The sequence below is a fragment of the Rhipicephalus microplus genome, chromosome 4, assembly GCF_043290135.1.
Source record: "Rhipicephalus microplus isolate Deutch F79 chromosome 4, USDA_Rmic, whole genome shotgun sequence".
Taxonomy (NCBI): Eukaryota; Metazoa; Arthropoda; class Arachnida; order Ixodida; family Ixodidae; genus Rhipicephalus; species Rhipicephalus microplus.
In genome coordinates, this window is record NC_134703.1 from 200,097,682 (window position 1) to 200,116,493 (window position 18,812).

At 46.0% G+C, this 18,812-nt stretch overlaps 1 protein-coding gene across 1 annotated transcript in view; it reads right to left on the reverse strand.

Moving 5' to 3' along the window:
* Positions 1-2,635: 2,635 nt before the first annotated feature.
* Positions 2,636-18,812, reverse strand: part of LOC119172520 (methionine aminopeptidase 1D, mitochondrial) — a 73,015-nt gene continuing 56,838 nt past the window's right edge. Inside the window, exon 6 of the mRNA XM_037423661.2 lies at positions 2,636-5,135. Coding sequence (XP_037279558.2) covers positions 4,990-5,135 — 146 coding nt within the window. The 3' untranslated portion in view covers positions 2,636-4,989. The remainder of the gene's footprint in view (positions 5,136-18,812) is intronic.

Below are 18,812 nucleotides of genomic sequence, written 5' to 3' on the forward strand. Positions count from 1 at the left end.
CCATTAGTTGAGAAAAAGACAATGCCTTCAATTTTGTTCCTTGCAGTGTCCACATGTGAGTAAAAAGTAGGCCTTGGAAGTTGATCTCGAAGGCAAGGCTGAGTCAGAAAGTTGACAGAAGCAATCACATGATGCAAGGCTAAAGAGTACAAAACACAGAGTGCCAAGTCCTGCACACCAGTGACATTGGGTAGTTAAGCTCATGCAAAGGCAAGTTAAAGAATTTTTTGTCTAAGACAAACCCAGTAAGCAAAGTTGCCAAATGCGACAGTGTGAACCCAGATAGTAAAGTGATAACTGCGATTTGGAAGGTGCACTTAAGGTCATTTCACAATGCTAAACCTGTTGGTTTGCACACTGCACATGTGGGGGCTACAAAAAGTGACCATTTAAGATGTACGAATTTTGTAAGAATTTGTCGGACCCATGTGTCTGAAACAAACATTTCAAATGCAAGCCAAGAAAAATTTGAAAATTAATGTTTCTACACTACAATAATAACTGGAACATTCCTAAAGTTTTCTTACAGGAATGCAGAAATATTGCAGGAATATTATTACACAAAATACCATAAAAGAAGCACGTTTACGTTACATGGGCCATAACTTGTGGCAGGGCAATAATTTATTTTGAATCAAACTTACACAGCACCGATTAGGTAATAAATATATTCAAAATCACATGATGCAGAGCTCACAAGGCTTTTCTGGTTCTGCTTGCAGAACACTTACTTAGCATTGCGGAAGAATTTCTACAGACAGCTACAAAGCACTGCCATGGGTGCATCCGTGTCTGTAGCAAAACTCGCCACTGAAGAAATCGAGAGTCGTGCTTTGTCCTCATTTACTGTCCCACGAAAGATTTTCTTGCGATATACTGACGATTGCTTTTATATTTTTTAACGTGGGCCTTAACAGCTCAGCTGGATTCAATCGAACACTTGCCGCCATTCACAGTGGAAGAAAGATCGGAAGGCTGCCTTTTTTTCCTCGATGTCCTTGTAAAATGAGAACACGAGCGCTTGAAGTTTTCCATCTACACGAGAAGCACACATACTGGCAGCTACTTGAATTTGAGATTGCTAAATCCTTGCTGCATCTCGCCACCCTTACAATGAGCTCAACTGACTTGCTCAAGCAAGGAAGACGCACACAGAGATGTGGAGACTGTCTGTCCATTGGGAGCTCACTGCATGTGTCACCCATCCTTATTCATCAATTCAATCCATTGTCAACTTTCACAGCTGCTCTAACCAAGCAATCTTTCAACAAACAAAAGAGCGTCAATGCCGTATGCTCCGGGCTTTAGTGAGGCACTCGCCAGAGTTTCGTGCTTCTACGACGCACAAGTATCTTATATACCGGCACGAAAACTTGAAAACAGCCTCATAAACGTCAAGGACAAGTTAGAGCAGGAGAAGTTCTAGATGTCGTCGATTAAATCCAATGCACAGATTTGACACACGTTTATATAGCTAAGACTAGCAAATCAAAGAGAAGGTGGTGTCAAATGCACTTGTCAAACATCTATTCACAGGCCATGTGATCACATGAAAAGCTGCTTCCATTATCGCCTTGGGAAAGAAACTCTTTCCAAGACTTCATCTCGAATCATTTTTTATTCGACTGTGGTAATCTTCCACCCATGAAAGCATGTTGGCTGAAACATGTGATTAGGTGACCTTATAAGTAGGTGAACTTGCTGCTCATGCTTCATTGTCAACAATGCTCCCATATGGGAGTTGAAACGTCTTTTTAGATTACATTTTTCACTTGTTCAGCGAAGTGTAAATTTCGTCCATGTCTTTCCCTGGCCAGGCGGGTGTCCACTAAAACCTCCACTATGAATTTATTATAAGTTTTTATCTTAAAATTCTCCAGTTTTATTGTGATGGCAGAGCTTCACAATAATGTACTGCCATCACAACAAAACTGGATAATTTTAAGATAAACTTATAATAAATTCATAGTGGAGATATTGGTGGACACCCGCCTGGCCAGGGAAAGACATGGACGAAATTTACACTGCGCTGAACAAGTGAAAAATATATTCTAAAAAGACGTTTCAACTCCCATATAGGAGCGTTGTTGACAATGAAGCATGAGAAGCAAGTTCAACTGCTTATAAGGTCACCATACACATGTTTCAGCCAACATGCTTTCATGGCCGGAAGATTACCACAGTTGAACAAAAAATGATTCGAGATGAAGTCGTGGAAAGAGTTTCTTTCCCATGGCGATAATGGAAGCAGCTTTTCATGTAATCACATGGCCTGTGAATAGATGTTTGACAAGTGTATTTGACGCCACCTTCTCTTTAATTTGCCGGTCTTAATTTTCCCCCTCTACACTGCACATACAGTACAGGGATCAGTTATTCGCTTTCAACGAAATTACGAACCACTTTTATCTAGGCCGGCGAGAGTTCCCCCTCCCGGATAAGAAATTAACGCACAGCCAGTCGGTCACGTTACGCTTGCTCCAGACTAACTCATACCCCAGCCCCTGGCGCATGAAGCATATCAACCCGGACTACGACGGACATGTGTGTGAACAGTAATGTGAACATGTAGATTTGAACCATATGTTCTGTGGTTGTGCATCAAGAGACATGCCAAGAACAAGCTACAGTGGGCCAAAGTGCTCAAAAGTGCTTTACTAGCAGACCAACTTCGGGCTGTCCAGGAGGCCCGCCAGGCGGCTGAGAGATTCGGGCTCTCCGTCCCAACGTGGGAGATGCCCTCTACACCTGGCGTCTAGCCGAGTGTCCTTCAGGACCCCTTTTTTTGAGCAATAAAGTTTCACCACCACCACCATTGTGATGGCAGTCCTTTGTGAATGTACCACATGACTGCCACAACTCTGATGTTTATTTACTTATGATTGAAAAATAAGTGTCCAGAGAGAGGCTGCCATCAGCAATTATTTACCAGGCTCGTGCAGTAGATATGTGCTTTTCTCTTTAAAGAGTGCTGCGATTTCATGTTTTTTTCACTTGGCAATTATGCCATGAGTAGGAAAGTAAATCACAGACTGCTTAGATAATGGCATGAGTAGGAAAGTAAACCACAGTCTGCTTAGATATCTGTTGGTAACAGCCAGTTATTTTGGATTGCAGGAAAACGCCCTCAAGGTCTAGATATAAAAAAAGTGTTTCCCACAGCAACGTTGAGTTTGAACATTATAATACAGAGCAACGCATAAAAAACGCAGCACTAAAGGCTGCAACTATCAAAGCTGCTAGTTGAAAGTGTCTTTCGTAAGCTGTGACGATAAGAGATGTGCAAAACATAATCAAGGTGCATCCAGTACCAGAAACACTGGAAGTTAGTCAAAATTATTAGTGAAAGTAGACAGAAGTGTGGGAAGCTGTACAGGTTCCTTGTTCACACACACACACAAAAAAAGTGCATTGGTTCTACCTGGTGAACTACTTCCCCTTTTTTTTACTCATTCAGCGTTTATTTGATTTCCTAACATGCTATATATATACCATACGAGTGTTTGCATGACTATTCGCTATAACACTATGATCATCCTGACTACACATATAGTACCTACTGGTATCCACATTGTGTACTATACACACTAACAGTGAAGCTATTAAGAGAGTTTTTGAATAGGGGCCCCAAAGCCTTTTGCGTATGCATGGTTTGGGTCAAGCAGGAGGGATGAGTTTTCAAATAGGGTCTGCAGCGCTTTGGACACTCCCCCTTGTCTATGCCACTCTGGTTTTGGCCAAGAGTTGTCATTCCAGTAGATGCCGTCACTTTTGCCTGACCCAAAACTTTTAGGGAAGGCTTTGGGACTCCCGCTAATTTCGAGAAATAGCGTCCCCAACCCAAAACCCAAATGCGGTTTTGGTTTTGCGCATGCGCAGTGGCCTTGATGCTATTTCTTTTGGGCCCCAAACTTTTGGGACCCTTATTTGAAAACTCCCTAATATTGTTAGTCTTAGAGCTGTTCCACTAATTTTGGTTGATCTGCACCTAAACTTTACGACAGCTTTCCAAGGTGCAGTGCGTATCTAGAATGGACAGTTTCTGCTCAAACATGGGCAACCAGGTATCTCAAGCTATATAAATAGCCTTCTGCATTTTGTCACTGAACTCCCCTTTTTGTTTTTTAGAGGACAGGGTTCGAAAACTCGAAATTGCATGTGTCCCACAACATTGAAGGTTCGACCTCAACCCATTGTCACAGCTCAGGCGTGTTATACTTCGCAAGTTATCTTGTTTGCTTCTCATATTCACAAGAGCACCGACTATGATCTGGTAATGCTTGCTTACTATGTTTGAGAAATACTGCAGGACAATGGTAAATGTCAGCCTCTACAGTGAAATTTCACAGCCACTGCTGAACCAATACAAATGGTTTAATGGGAGCCGTAGCTCTTGCTGCCAACAGCCTGAGAGAAGCTAGTTTGTGTTCGCAGGGCTCAGCACACAACAGGTGTGGCACAATGAGGAAGGGAGTAGCCCCCTCTTTTCCAATATCAGACGTACTCATAACATAAGAGACAAGCTTCCTGCCTCCCTCTGAAGGGCCAAATCACTTGTCAAGGCTGCCTCTCCCAGTCAGAAAATCCTGGCACCAAACCAGGCACATAAGCTAATTAACTAATATACAAGCTATCAGTGTCTATAGGTGATGCACGAAGCTGCATACAGAGTTCAACGTGAGCACAAAATGAAGAATACTTTCAAGAACAACTGAGCTGCGCAAGTCTCCACAAGACTATCACTGAAAACCTGAACAAGGCATTAAAAGCACGAAAATAATAAATAAATAAACAAAGGACTTTGGCTGTGTCCTTTTGCTTTGTGCACTGTTCTTCTTTTTTTCTGTGCTGTTCATGCTTTCTGTCTTCATGTTAATAAGACCACCTAACTTTTGCACCTAACTTGCAACAGAACCGACCTATACACTCTCGCTTTATAGCCACGGGACTAACTAACTGAACCCCAAACACCTGGCACCAGTGCACCTATCAGAGAACAGTCAATACTTCAACACCCTCAGTACAGATATATACAGTATGCTCAAACTGTGCAGTGCGGCTGTTGTCAACAGTGACAGTTGTCCAGCCATCTTCCATGATGGCAATGTCAGGACTTCCTTCGGTGATCACTGGCTCTAGTGGTGGAAAAAGAAAATGCGTAGTTCTTTTATTATGCGCATGAAACATCGAATGCAGACACAAAAATTAAATAGTTGAACTGCTTCAGAAAACCTGCTCTCTTTAGAGCAGTCATTGATGAGGAACTAATTGGGATGTAAACAGCGACCAGGCTTGGCTTCAAGTCGTTGAGAATCTCTTTAATTTTGAGAGCAACAGTCTGTCTTTCCTGTAGCTCTCTCTTGCTTCTTTATTTTTCAAATTACGATAGCACTGATAACGCATGGTATGTTACAGTGGCAATTTTGGGGGCATTGCGCAGGAGGCATTTTGTGCCAATATAGTTTTCCAAGAATGATTAAAAACACAGGTGGTCACAGGGCCAAACCACTTAATACCCTTGTGACACTCTCTCATCAATCTTTTGTAAAGATCAAGACCAAAGTTGTAAATAAATTACAGTCAACTCTCATTAATTAACACTCAAAGGAACCTCTGAATTTCGTTTTAATTATCAGGAATTATCAGATACATTACTGTGGGCGAGGTGACACCACACATTACAATTAAGCATTGATTTTATCTCATTAAAACTTTTTAAAGCACTTTTAAACCTTAACTGCATGAAATGAACAGAAACCGGAGGTGTAAGGTCCACACATTTATCAGCCCTTTACTGCTGATCAGACCTCTCAAAGAAATCGTAAATTGCTGACTGCTTTTTTGCTATATGTGCCTTCAGCACAAAGCTCTCTATACCAGTTGAAAAGCATCACGGTTTACCATGCGTGTGCTTCGTTTCAAACATTTGTTTACTAGTAGCAAAGCCTTTTTCCTCGAAGGCCAGAGATGCTTATTTTTCATTTTTAGACACTTTGGATTCTTAGGATTATTTAAATTTTTAAATAGTAAGTAGGCAAGTAGCAGATAACTTCTGGTAAAAAGCCACAAAAAGTATGAATTAACCAAATGATGGGGTCAAGAGGCCTTTAAATACTGTTGCATTTGGCGGGCCACCCTTTTACCGCGGCCGCCAGAACGGAAGAAAGGCAGCCGCTTCATCTTGTGGAGATAAGGAGCAGCGCCAAGAGGCCCTCCTGTTTCCATGTACTGGGCGCTGCGTGGCTGAAATTACTCTACGGAGCACCGCTGTCGTTCGGGTCCACGCAGAGATGCGACACATGGTGTCTTTGTGCCGCGGTAAAAACCACAATGCCGAGCTTCCACTGATTACCAACGTCGGACCACCACGCTGTGCATCTCTGACTGATGACCCGCCGACGCTCAAATCAGTACCAGATGTCCAGATATGGCCTCTCAGAGGAACCTAGCTGGCGATCGTCGTTCGACAAAGCTTGGGTGGTCAGCGCGAGCGGCAGGATGACAAACACGTTTTACTCCGCTCGCTGGAAGCAAGATTCGCCGGAGGAGGCAGCACCAGGACCATACACATGTTTGGTTTGTGTATGTGTGTTTGTTGGGGGCGGTGCCGGCATAATGACACTCGTGTGTGCTGCGGGACATGTTATTGGAAAGTGCCGTATGGACCTGTTCCCCGATGTACGGATCTGGGAAGACGCCACTGTATTTAATCAGCCCTCACGGGCTGCTTAGTGTGGTTCACAGAGCTTGCTCAACAGACAGACTTTTTTGATGTAGAGCTTTAAATGTAAAGCTTCGGGCCAAAGAGCCCGTGCCATGTAAATAATGTAAATAAACCCTCTCTATGAAGTTCAACGTCCTCCTGCCTCGACATCTTGGTCCCGGATCTCTAAGGGCGCAAACCCCGGTCGCAACAACTGGATGGCAGCGGTAGGATTAGACTCAGCGACAAAGAGCAACATGGACCGGAGGTCAGTGGAAAGCCCTAGCCCTGGAATTCGGCAGGACGAAAGTAGCGTACCACGACCACACGTAATCGGGTGAGTGCTTGGCTTTGTGCTTGAGATGTATCAAGTTCTTTAGCCTAGACCCGTTACAAGACAGATATAACGGACAACTGCCTAGCCCCTGTGGTTGTTAGTAGAACACGGAGCAGCACTCGATGTTTATCTTAGCAAGTAGGTTAAGAACGAAAGCTCAGATAATTCAGTAGCAACTTGTGAATTTTGCGCAAGTTGTGAGGGTACGTTAGGGGAAAGTTTCGGGAAGTTGAAGAGAGCAGAAGGGTGCAAAAGAAATGGGAAAAGTGTAGAAAGGGAGGTTGGCCACGTAGTGCTACTTGTTTGGTTATGCTTCCGGTCTCCGCTGTGGGATTTACCAGGCTTCAATTTCCCCAGACCCCGAATTGAAATGCTGGTGCATTTGCGTTTTTTCGTTTTTTCACAGCTGAGTCAAAGCAAAGTAGTCCCCACGGACCTGATGTAATAGATGAGAGATAACCCGTGGAACTTGTGTTGGGATCTCGACATGGAATTCGAGGATGATATGCCTGCATCTAAACTCCGTGAGGTAATCCTTGAAAGTAAAAGTAACACGGCCGATATTGAGCACTTTGGGAATATGTATTTATTGGAACAGGAATAGGTAGAGAAACAGAGAATAAGGGAGGAAGAATACAGGAAGGCGATGCAAGAAATTTCTGAGGAGGAGGAAAGGTTCAAACGAGAGTGCGAAAGACTAGAACGCAGGTTAGGTGCGAAGCAGGTCAATCAGTACAGGTAGCACACGAGAAATGCGAGGAACAGATAAGTGCAGTGCAAATCGGAGCCGCAGAAAAAGCTAGCACCTACGAGGGTAGCACTAGGTTCACGAATGAACCGACGTTGACAGCAGCGAAAGAAGCTGCGCTAAGAGGAGAGGCCGACGAAGGCTAGAATAAATGTGGTGAAGTGCTGTGCCAAAAGAATTTTAGTGAAACAGCTAAGATAGTTGTAGGCGACCTGGCACAGACACAAAGTTAAAGTGCGCCAATGTTGGATCTTGCCGATGGAGTCCAAGGACATTTCGACCCGCTAGGCAAGAACACCAGTATTAGGCCAGCAGAGTGTGAGGAAGTAGCACAAGGTACAGTAATTGTGGACAGCTCCCAGGCATGTGAGCTGGGTTCACCTGAGAGTATTGCAACGGTGGATCCTGCCAGCAGTGTACAAGAGGATTTCGACCCGCTAGGCAAGAACACCGGAGTGAGTTTAAGAGAGGGAGCAAAAGTAGACATGGGTAAGGACAATGCAGTTGTGGGCAGCTTCCTGGAATGTGAGCTAGCTTCTTCGGAAGAAAACAGCTGCAGTATTACAGCACACGTTAATTTGTCCGGCAGTCTGGAGAATGAGAGAGAAGATGATTTGTGCGCAAATAATTTGACTGCGCGGGCAAGACAGCTGAGGAAACCAGCCAGAGTGCTGGTGAGCAAGAGAAACGAGTGGAGTCAGACATAGGCCCAAAGAAAAAGCGTAGGCGGAAGCGGCGTCTTAAAGGCAAGAGTACGACAAAAAGCACAGCCCGCTTGAAGAAAGGTAGTAAACGTCCGAGGGCTGTTTACCGAATTAGGCATTTGTCGTCGGCGCCAGAGTCGCTTTGCATGGGTTTGAGCAGTCGGATGAAAAGAAAAAGTGCGCTGGGCGATCATGCAAACAGAAGGAAGGGGCGTAGTAAGCAGAATGAGGTCTTTGTCATCCGGTCGCAAAAATACATTGAAAAAATAGATAGTCAACCAAAAAATTGAATTTTGTTTGATTAAATGAAAGTATGAATTATCAGTTTGAATTCTTGCGAGTCTACTGTATACTTCAATCTGCAATTAGCCTCTATCTGGTGATACGATGAACACTCATTAATTAGAACTTCATTATTCTGAGAAAATCACATAATTCAAATATGTGTTCTGGTCCTGACTAGCATACATATTGTTCAATGGCGACAAACTCCTTAGTGTGGCCATATATGACTGCAGCCTGGTTAACTCGGATGATCCCCGGAGCACAAGAAGCATGAAATGGTGAAACAGAGCAAAAACAGCATTTGTGGACAAGTCTCCATTGCTGTCTCCGTCAGTCAGCGACCATGTTTTGTCCACAGCGTATCTCACGCCCCATAGTTGTTTTGCATCGACTTGGTGCAATGGGCCACAGAACTCATACTGGCAGCTTTTCGCAATGAGGAGCTTTCAGTCGCGATGTGCATACTAGCAAAACGCACACTTACGACATCGCAATGGATGAATCGTCAGTTTCACGCCATTTCGCTAGGAAGAAACCTATCGTTACACGCATATGGTGGTGTTTGAACTAACTTTTTAAGACACAGGATTGTGAGCTGCAGTTACACGGTTAACAAAGTTGTGAACAATGAAACTAACAGCTTTTGCACTGCCCTTATGCTAAACAAGTGCAGGATTCGCCTTTTCACCTATACTGTTCATTTCATGGTAATTTTGATCATTCGGCCTATGATTAATTTGGACATTCTTACTGGTCTAGCAAAATCTGAATTAGCAATCTTTTACTGTATAAACAGTTTTCTATTCATGTTGGTGTGTCTACTACAGTCTAGCAAATGACTGAGGTGATATCTCCAGATAACGTGCTTCGACTCTGTATTTGTTCCAATGAGCCATTTCGAGTATTGGCATACACAATATTGATGTTTCACAACATCATTGAGAGCCGCCTGGCTCTTTCAACATGTGAATCAGAACAAGCGCATCTTGGTTTAACTGATAGGCAGCATCACAGTATCTGACCCCAAAAAGAGCAGGGACAGTGAATTTCAAACTCAAGTGTGGCGTTCATTTTATTGCTTGCTATGCATGAGTTTTCTTTAGCGAAGTGTGAATGGTGTCCGTTACTTCGAAGTTATTCTATTTCAAGCACAAAGAGCGTTCAAAGGCTCAACGGCGCGTTCCCGGCCATGAGACATAGACATTACTTAGACGTGTTCAGCGAGCTCCTAGGGCATGCCTCAGGCGGTGAGTGACGATGAGTGAGCAGTGATGACGTCAACAATTTTAGTGTTGTCAATACAGTGCCTACATTTAGCACCATCAAGTGGCAAAGCCTGGCAACGACTTCCCTTCCTTTGCTTTACTTGGCTTATGCAGTGCACTTGTGTGCATCTTGCGTTTTCGTTGTGCCGCTTCGGTCGATTCATTGTGAAGTTGTGGGTGCGAATGTAATTATTTGAAGCTATACGATCATCGTGAACAAGTAACACGAACGCAGCATTCATATGTCTTACCAACCAGCAAGGCCAAAGTGTGCATCTCCAGCTCCTTTGCTGCTGCTCAGTCCGGAATCGATTTCAGATTAACTCCTCAGAAGAGAATCAGACCGAAAATGATTCTTCACACCGTGAATCAATGCGATTCCATATTCTTCAATGTTTTCATCGTTGCTTGTGGACGCTGATGACGGCGGCGACAAATACGGGCGGTGGCGAAGACGCGTACACACGCGTGGACCGAGCAAATGAAATGTCAACTGAAACTCGCGTCACCATTTTGTGTGGCGCCGTGATCATATGGGGCGTGACTGCGGGAGGCGACTGCTTGGCAGCGCCACTGATCTCTACTAGGGGGAGCTGGATGGCACATCTAGTGCGCGCGGCTGAAGCCACCGGACGCCGCCATTGGTGTCCCAGAAGCCAATGCCATGAACATTCACCGGATGCCAACGCGAGGGTTTTTCTCTTCTTAATAATAAAATGCCAGCCCGTAGCACAGTAAGCTGTACGAATCGACTGTAAATGCAGTTGCGAAGATATTTCGCACGTAGGTACCTCAAAATTATATTGATTTTTACGCCTTCTGCAAGAAAATTCCGGTACTTGATTGCCTTTTTTTTAACGAGGCGTGTTGAAGGTGTTTCGTATTTTTCTTACATGCAGTTTCCCACGCTCGAGCCCTCAAATTTACGAGAAATGGGTCAGTAACTCAAAGAGGGAGAACAGGATGTTGTCTTCAGAAAGCAGACTTTGCTGTGACCATTTTACAGTCATGCTTTGACCGCTCGGAACCAAAAACTCATCTTCGAAATGATGCCATTCCTACATTGTTTTCCTACCCGGATCACTTACAAAAGACAAACCTTTGCCCTCCTAGCTACCAGTGCACTCATTGTCCCCCCCTCCCACCCCCCTTTTTTTTGTAAAAATATTCAGTGACAATTTTTTTTTGACTGATAAGTAATTGTAAGGTTGTACATTACAGCATTTTGCTGTACTCAGAAGGCGTCTGTCATTTTTCATGTAGCTTTAGACAGCGTTCCAAGTGATGTCTAATCGTAGAGCAGATTACAGCACTCCGCTGTATTTAGAAAGCATCACTACGGCGTCTGTCATTTTTCTTGTAGCGTTATATAACTGTGAGAATGTTATATTATTAAAAAAACAATAAATACGATCATTACAACAACTTCCACCAGATAATATTTAAATCAGCGCGCCTAAAACACCCAGAAGACGCCACCTTCCGGGACAGCGAAAGGACCTTCCGGTGGCTTCAGATGGGAGAGCGGAGATGGGTCATCCAGCCTTTTTAATGGAGGTGAGTGGGCAGCGCTAAAAATTGGCACGCTTTGGACTCGTTTTGAATTGGCTTCGATACAGGTAATACTAATATACATACTAATTTGCCCCTCTGTTGCATTGTCGGTACCGAATTATTACTAGGGTGTTGATAACCACATATTGATGCAAAAAGCGCAACATGTGTCAAGTTTATGTAACTGCTCCTTTAAGCAATAAAACTTGTTAAACTGTATTGAACATCATCACACTGCATTAATAAGAACTATGCTATGTAGCATGTTGAAACGAACTTTATTATCAAATTAAATTTGTCATGCTTTGCAACCTACTGTGTGTTTTTTTTCCTATGACACAGTTTCTGTAGTCAAGAGCCTCCCAACAATAATAATCAATGGCATCCTGTGAGCCTCAAAAAACCTGAGTTGAATAGAAGAATGGCCAGTTGCCCTAGCTGCCGCACCATCCCAAAATGAGAGCTGCCAGATGCTATTATCAATGCCAGTAGGGCTGGCTCATGTGAGCCGATTCATGAACAAGAAAAAAGACATTCTGGCTATTGTTGCGAAAGACGGACCGATCCCGCCGAAGCCACCACTGTTGCGAAAGACGGGGACGCCAACACGGTCCCGAAGGCGCCACTGCTTTCAACTCCGCCGGGAAGGTCACCAGCCGTTTGGTAGCGTATGTTTCTCAGCTCGCGACTGCTTCTGCGCAGAGCTGATAAGACGAGCGGACGAGACGACGGTGAGTTAAACAAGGTTTATGTACAGCATATATACAGAGGCGTTACAATTTCGGCACTGGGGCCGACAGAGACTCGAAGAGCCGAGCTCTCCTCTCTAACACATAGGTCAACTTTTCGCCTAAGACCGCCGACTCACACACATGTCGGCTCTCCGACATGGGGACTCCTCTCTCATAGGACCGCCGATCGCGACGCGCCGCAGGGCTTCTTTTATTTGCACCGGGTCCAACCAAAATGTCCAATCAGACGCGCCGCTGGTCGTCAGGGCAGATTCCTCCAATGGGGTCGCCGCTGGGCCACGCTACCCCCAGACACGAGGACGCCGGCTCGCTGTCACGTGCGCTGCTGACTCACTGCACGTGGGCCAGAGAGGTGCCGCGCGTGTTTACTCCGTTGAGTTGTTCGCGTCAGGCGGACTGCGGGCTGGCCTTGACCCAGATTGCCTTTTTCAGAGGCACGGACGTTTGACGAGGACTCGCTGGCATAACAGCACCCCCGCCGCCAGACAATGCACCGGAAAGACGAGCTGCTTCCACGGGGCTCGGATGTCAGGTGCGCTCGTTCGCCAGGTCCCTCCAGGTTCGCCTCCAGGGCCATGGGGAGAATACAGCTCCAGACTGTTCCGGGAACACATCCCATTTTTGACGACGGATCCCAGCTCCACTGGCTTGTCGCCACAACTTGTCGACCAGCTTCACTCGTCTCTTCTGACCATCTTCGGTTTCAGCACTTGTCGATGGTTCTGCAACTTGCCAAGAACGGATCGACAACAGACAACACACGACACACGCAAGTGCCTTCGGTCACCCGACAGAACACCAGACAAAGTATAGTACAACATATACCTATCTACGTGTCTATCGGAATTTTGTTCCCTCTACATCAAGAGGCACATGTGGGACACAAGACTCCTAAAGTAAGAACTTGAATTTTTCCCAATTACAACAACGCAACGAATTAGAATACCACATAAAGTTGGCCCCTTGAGATCACTCTGAACGAGAGCGCTCAGCCCAGGTCGTGATGAGGTCAAAATTTTGCCCCGAATTGCCACCGAGAAACCGAAAGGTTGAGAAGGTACTAGCTAGAACGCACTGCTCAATGCACCTCCATTAGCGTTTAGCTTTCCCCTTTTTTTTTTTTTAGCGAACGTCAAAGTTGCGCTGTGGAGCAACGTGCTCCACCTCAGTAACCGGCCACTTTTAGGCGACGATACCTATGCGGCACCAAGAGCGGCTCACACTTTCGACGTTGCACAGGGGAACAACGATACGGCTTGCTACGGATTGACTCCTCACCGCTGAGCTCGATATCGTGTTCGATCACCCTCGTGTTTCCGGGGCGGTCCGAAAACACGTCTTCAAACTCCGAACCAATCTTTCTCAGGTCCGCTTTCTCAGGTCCTCCGTCACTTAAGCTACGCTCTAGGTTTATCTGCTCCCGGATTACTTTCGATCCCCCTTCAATTACCTCACTAGAACTCGAAATTTCTGCTTCCTCTTCCTCTGAAGCATTCAACAACAGATTTACGACCGCTTGATGTTGAACGTATAATTTCATCAAGTTGTAAATTTTGTCCGGCCGCCTTCCTAATTTCACTTCATAATTTGTATCGCAAGGCTTCGATAATACTTTGGCGGGCCCTTCCCAATCAACCTCAAGCTTGTTCTTTTTGAACGGCTGCAGCAGCATTACCTGACTCCCTACTTCAAAAGCACGCTTCTTCACCGATTCCTCGTAGTGCTCCTTCGACAGCACTTTTGCCGCGTTTTTCTGGCTTTCCACTAGCGCTTCAATCGAGAGATCCTCACGCTGCTCTCGAATGAGCGTCTCTCGATCAACTCTCGGCAGCTCGCTCCAACTTTCCGCTACAGGCGAGAGCGTTGCAACCCTCTCGCTCTGACTCAATGGCGCCATGTCATCTCCCCTTTCTACGGAAACCGTGCCGGTTGCTTCGGCGACGGGCCGCTCGCGTGACTGCTCACATGACTCACGCGGAAAATTTCTTCTCTGAGGTTCCGTCGACCCGCCGACAAGGTCACTTGAGAGTTCACTGCATTGAACCAGATCAAGCTGCCGCGATAGCTTCCGCGCTTGCAATCGCGTGAGGGCCATGCACGCTAAGTTGGGGAAGAACGATTTGCCCTGCTCTTTGAGAAGCTGCTCCGAGTTGTTGGAGAAAAGATAGGGAAAACGATCGGTTAGCGCGGCAGACACAGCCGCTTCGGTGCGAAGCTTACCGAACGGGCCTTCAATGACAACGGTGGCGATTGGTAAGCGAACACTCTGCTCCTCGGCGACTTGCCTGATCCACGCGCATTCTCCTGTAAAGTCATCCGGAGACACCAATGAAGGATGGACAACGTCCATGGTTGCCGCTGAGTCTCTAAGTGCTCGGCACGTTTTCTCATTGACCCTAATTTCTTGGAGATACGGCTCCAACAACCGAATGTTTTTTTCTGATTCTCGGATCGTTGCGAAGGCAAACTTTTCCTGACAGTTTCTCGCGATGTGCCCTTCCTTTTTTACAGTTGTAGCAGATTAGCGGCTTCCGTTTGTTTTCCGATTCAAATGCCTGTGTGGTAGAAACCTCACTCGATTTCTCCGCTTCTGTTTGCCCTTCCCCTACACTGTCCTTCGTAAGAGACGGGTCCTTCTTGAAATTACGGTGCGGATCGGGTCTCCGTTGATCAGGTATCTTTGAAAAGCCCTCTTTCCTTTCATCCTTTTCAACGCGCACTGCCCTGCTATGCAACTTTCGGCGAGTATAATACTCCTCAGCTAACTCAGCTGCCTTGTTTAACTGTATGTCCCCAAGTCTGTCCTGCAGCCAAAGTTTGACATCCTCCTCGATGCAGCGGTAGAATTGCTCCAATGCAACGCATTCCACCACTTTATCGCGGTCGTCATAAACACCTTCGCCCTTGAGCCATTCAATCAAATCGGCTTTAAGACGAAACGCGAAGTCAACGTGTGACTCATTCCCCTTTTTAGCATACCGGAACCTTTGCCTGAAAGCCTCGGGTGACAACTTATAACGTCTCAAGAGCACTTCCTTAACCTCGTCATAGCTCTCAAACGCTTCCCTCGACAAGCAAGTTATCGCGTCGGACACTTCGCCGGGAAGAAGAGCTAGCAGGTTCCGCGCCCAAAGAGACCGCTCCAAAGCGTTTCGCTCACAGACGTGTTCAAACTTGACGAGATACTTCGCCATGTCCTCGCCTACTACGAACGGTGGCAGTTGGTCACGAATTCTAAAACCGCTGACCTGAATCGTCGGAGAAGCTACGCTAGGCGCCTGCGAACACTGTAGGATTGCCAATTCTAGTCGTTTCATCTCAAGGCGCTCCTGTCTCTCGGCCTCCTCGCGCTCGCGACGTTCTACTTCTCGCCTTTCAGCCTCCTCACGGCGTGCTTTAATATCCACCCAGGCCTCATCGACTTCCTCAGCCGACACTCCCTCATCCTTCATGATCTCAAGGATTGCTTGCTTTCGTTTCGCGCGGCCCAAAGTAATGCCGAGTTCCTCACAAATTTCGATGAGTTCCTTCACTTTAAGGTTCTCCATCGTTCACACTAGCCTCTTGCTGTTTGCCCCTGTTAACAATTTACTTGCCGTACCCACTATAAGTCAACTAGCAAGACGTGCAAGCAATTTTTCACTCTCCCGTGTTTACCCCCTCCGCATTAACTTTGGTTTCAAAGCACTTCGACTTTGCTTGAAACGATCAAAGCTCACTCTAATGCTTCACACAGCCCTTCTCTAAACTACTACAACCTGAGCTAGAGTAGTCTGGTGAACTGAGGGGAAAACATCAGGCACTCACCGCATCGATGTCGCTGACGCCGGCCGATCCCGCAGCTGCCAACCACTGTTGCGAAAGCCGGACCGATCCCGCCGAAGCCACCACTGTTGCGAAAGACGGGGACGCCAACACGGTCCCGAAGGCGCCACTGCTTTCAATTCCGCCGGGAAGGTCACCAGCCGTTTGGTAGCGTATGTTTCTCAGCTCGCAACTGCTTCTGCGCAGAGCTGATAAGACGAGCGGACGAGACGACGGTGAGTTAAACAAGGTTTATGTACAGCATATATACAGAGGCGTTAAAATTTCGGCACTGGGGCCGACAGAGACTCGAAGAGCCGAGCTCTCCTCTCTAACACATAGGTCAACTTTTCGCCCAAGACCGCCGACTCACACACATTTCGGCTCTCCGACATGGGGACTCCTCTCTCATAGGACCGCCGATCGCGACGCGCCGCAGGGCTTCTTTTATTTGCACCGGGTCCAACCAAAATGTCCAATCAGACGCGCCGCTGGTCGTCAGGGCAGATTCCTCCAATGGGGTCGCCGCTGGGCCACGTTACCCCCAGACACGAGGACGCCGGCTCGCTGTCACGTGCGCTGCTGACTCACTGCACGTGGGCCAGAGAGGCGCCGCGCGTGTTTACTCCGTTGAGTTGTTCGCGTCAGGCGGACTGCGGGCTGGCCTTGACCCACATTGCCTTTTTCAGAGGCACGGACGTTTGACGAGGACTCGCTGGCATAACACTATGCAAGTGATTCCTTTAATGCCTTCATAGCAACCCTGATACCACCAGACTGGGTGATGAACCAACATATATGTGAATTTTATCACTTAGTAAAACACTAAGCCATTCTGGTGGGTGCACATACTCTGTAAAAGTATTGAGATGAAAAATGTTGCAGATTGTTTAATCGAACAGCACTAGAAAAGTAAAATAGGTGTGGTATTTCTGCCACACCAACAATAAAATGGTGAGACTATCTCTCTTACGTAAACATATACTTAGTGCACATAGCAGAATTCAAGCTGTGTTGTCTCGTGAGCTACAAGTCTGCACCTGAGGCAGTAAAAATCAGTTATTGACTAGCATCTTCCCCTTATCACTGCTTTTTTTTTCACATGTTTTGCAATGCCTTGCTAAGTTACATTACTGTAGGACTGCCTCATGAATAGATACTTTGAAGGAAAAGATGGTTGCGCACAAACAGCCCTAGGAAACAGAAGAAGAGTGCCGTTCGTGTCTAGCTGTGTACTTGTGTGGAACAGTCTTTTTTTCCTTTCAAGTATGAAGCAACTCACCCAGAAGAAAGTTGAAGTTTTAGGTGCAAAAATTTTGTAAACTTGTCAAGAAAAAGCTGAGTTATCACAAGATACAGATGCCCTCTCTGCTTTTCATTGCCACAGGTTTACTGAAAGCTACACAGGAAACGTGGGCTGGGAAGGGAGAAGTATGCCACTAAGAAGCTACTTCATCAAGCCTCTGACCATACTGCTGCAACGTCTGGTCCAGACATGTGCGACATTAGCGCATCGCAGAAACACTGCTGGCAGTATCTCACACATTATGTGGCTTCCCAGACAGAGCCAACACACCAAAAACTGATACCTGCTGTCTTTGCCAACTACACAAGTGGGACCACATTGTGATAGACAGAGCAAGGAGTGCTTGGCTATTTTAGAGACCAAATTGCAAATCAGTGACTGCTCTATGCAGTGCAATAACACTTGGCTGAATATACACAGCAGCCTCAATTACAGGCCTACTGTGTCTCACAACTTCGATCTCGGCAAATGCGTGAAATGCCACAATTCCGATTCACTTAGCCATAAAAGCACATATACGCCATGGAGGAAGAAGGCATTACACCACACAAGGCAAGTGAAGCCAGCAGTGTTGACACACAACAAGTGAAATATTGCATCAGATAAACATATTTGCACAGCGCAAGACTACGAGTATTTACGACATAACTACAGAAGAAGAGACAAGGACAGAAAGAGCGCTGACTTCAACTGAAATTTTATTTGTGAAAACGCTAGAAATATATACTCGTAACAGAACATCACCACGCAATCGCGCAACCTATTGCATCACAGCAAGACAATCATCATCTTATTATATGGTTACAGCTCCACAGCTCAGCACAAATTTACGATATATTGCGTCAAAGCCAGAAACTCGATTTTTCTTTAGTCAGAGCAAGCGAAGGCATGCCGATACATCGATAACCGAGCATTTGCATCTCATTGGCCTCCATAATCTTTCTGTCCTTGTCTCTTCTTCTTTAGTTACGTCATAACTACTCGTAGTCTTGCGCTGTGCAAATATGTTGATTCACAATCACCAACTAGCCCAAGCATCTGTCTTATCAAGTGACATCAGATTAGCTATACTTTGGGGTTTGGTACTCATCAGTTTTTAACCAAAGCAACTAAGTTTGCCTGGCTTATTAGAGGAGCTTCAAAAACGGGACTAAAACCAGGAGTACTATTGTGCACCGGTAGGGATGACACCCCCCCTCTTGCATGACGTATCTCAGGGGTCCCAAACACGTTGCTTCACACGGAACAAAGTTTTGTGACTTTGCTAAAAGTACTCGCATTGTCTTCTCACCCACTGCAATAGCATTTTTTCTCATCAGGCACCCCAAGGGGTCAATATCAGTTGAGTGGGCAT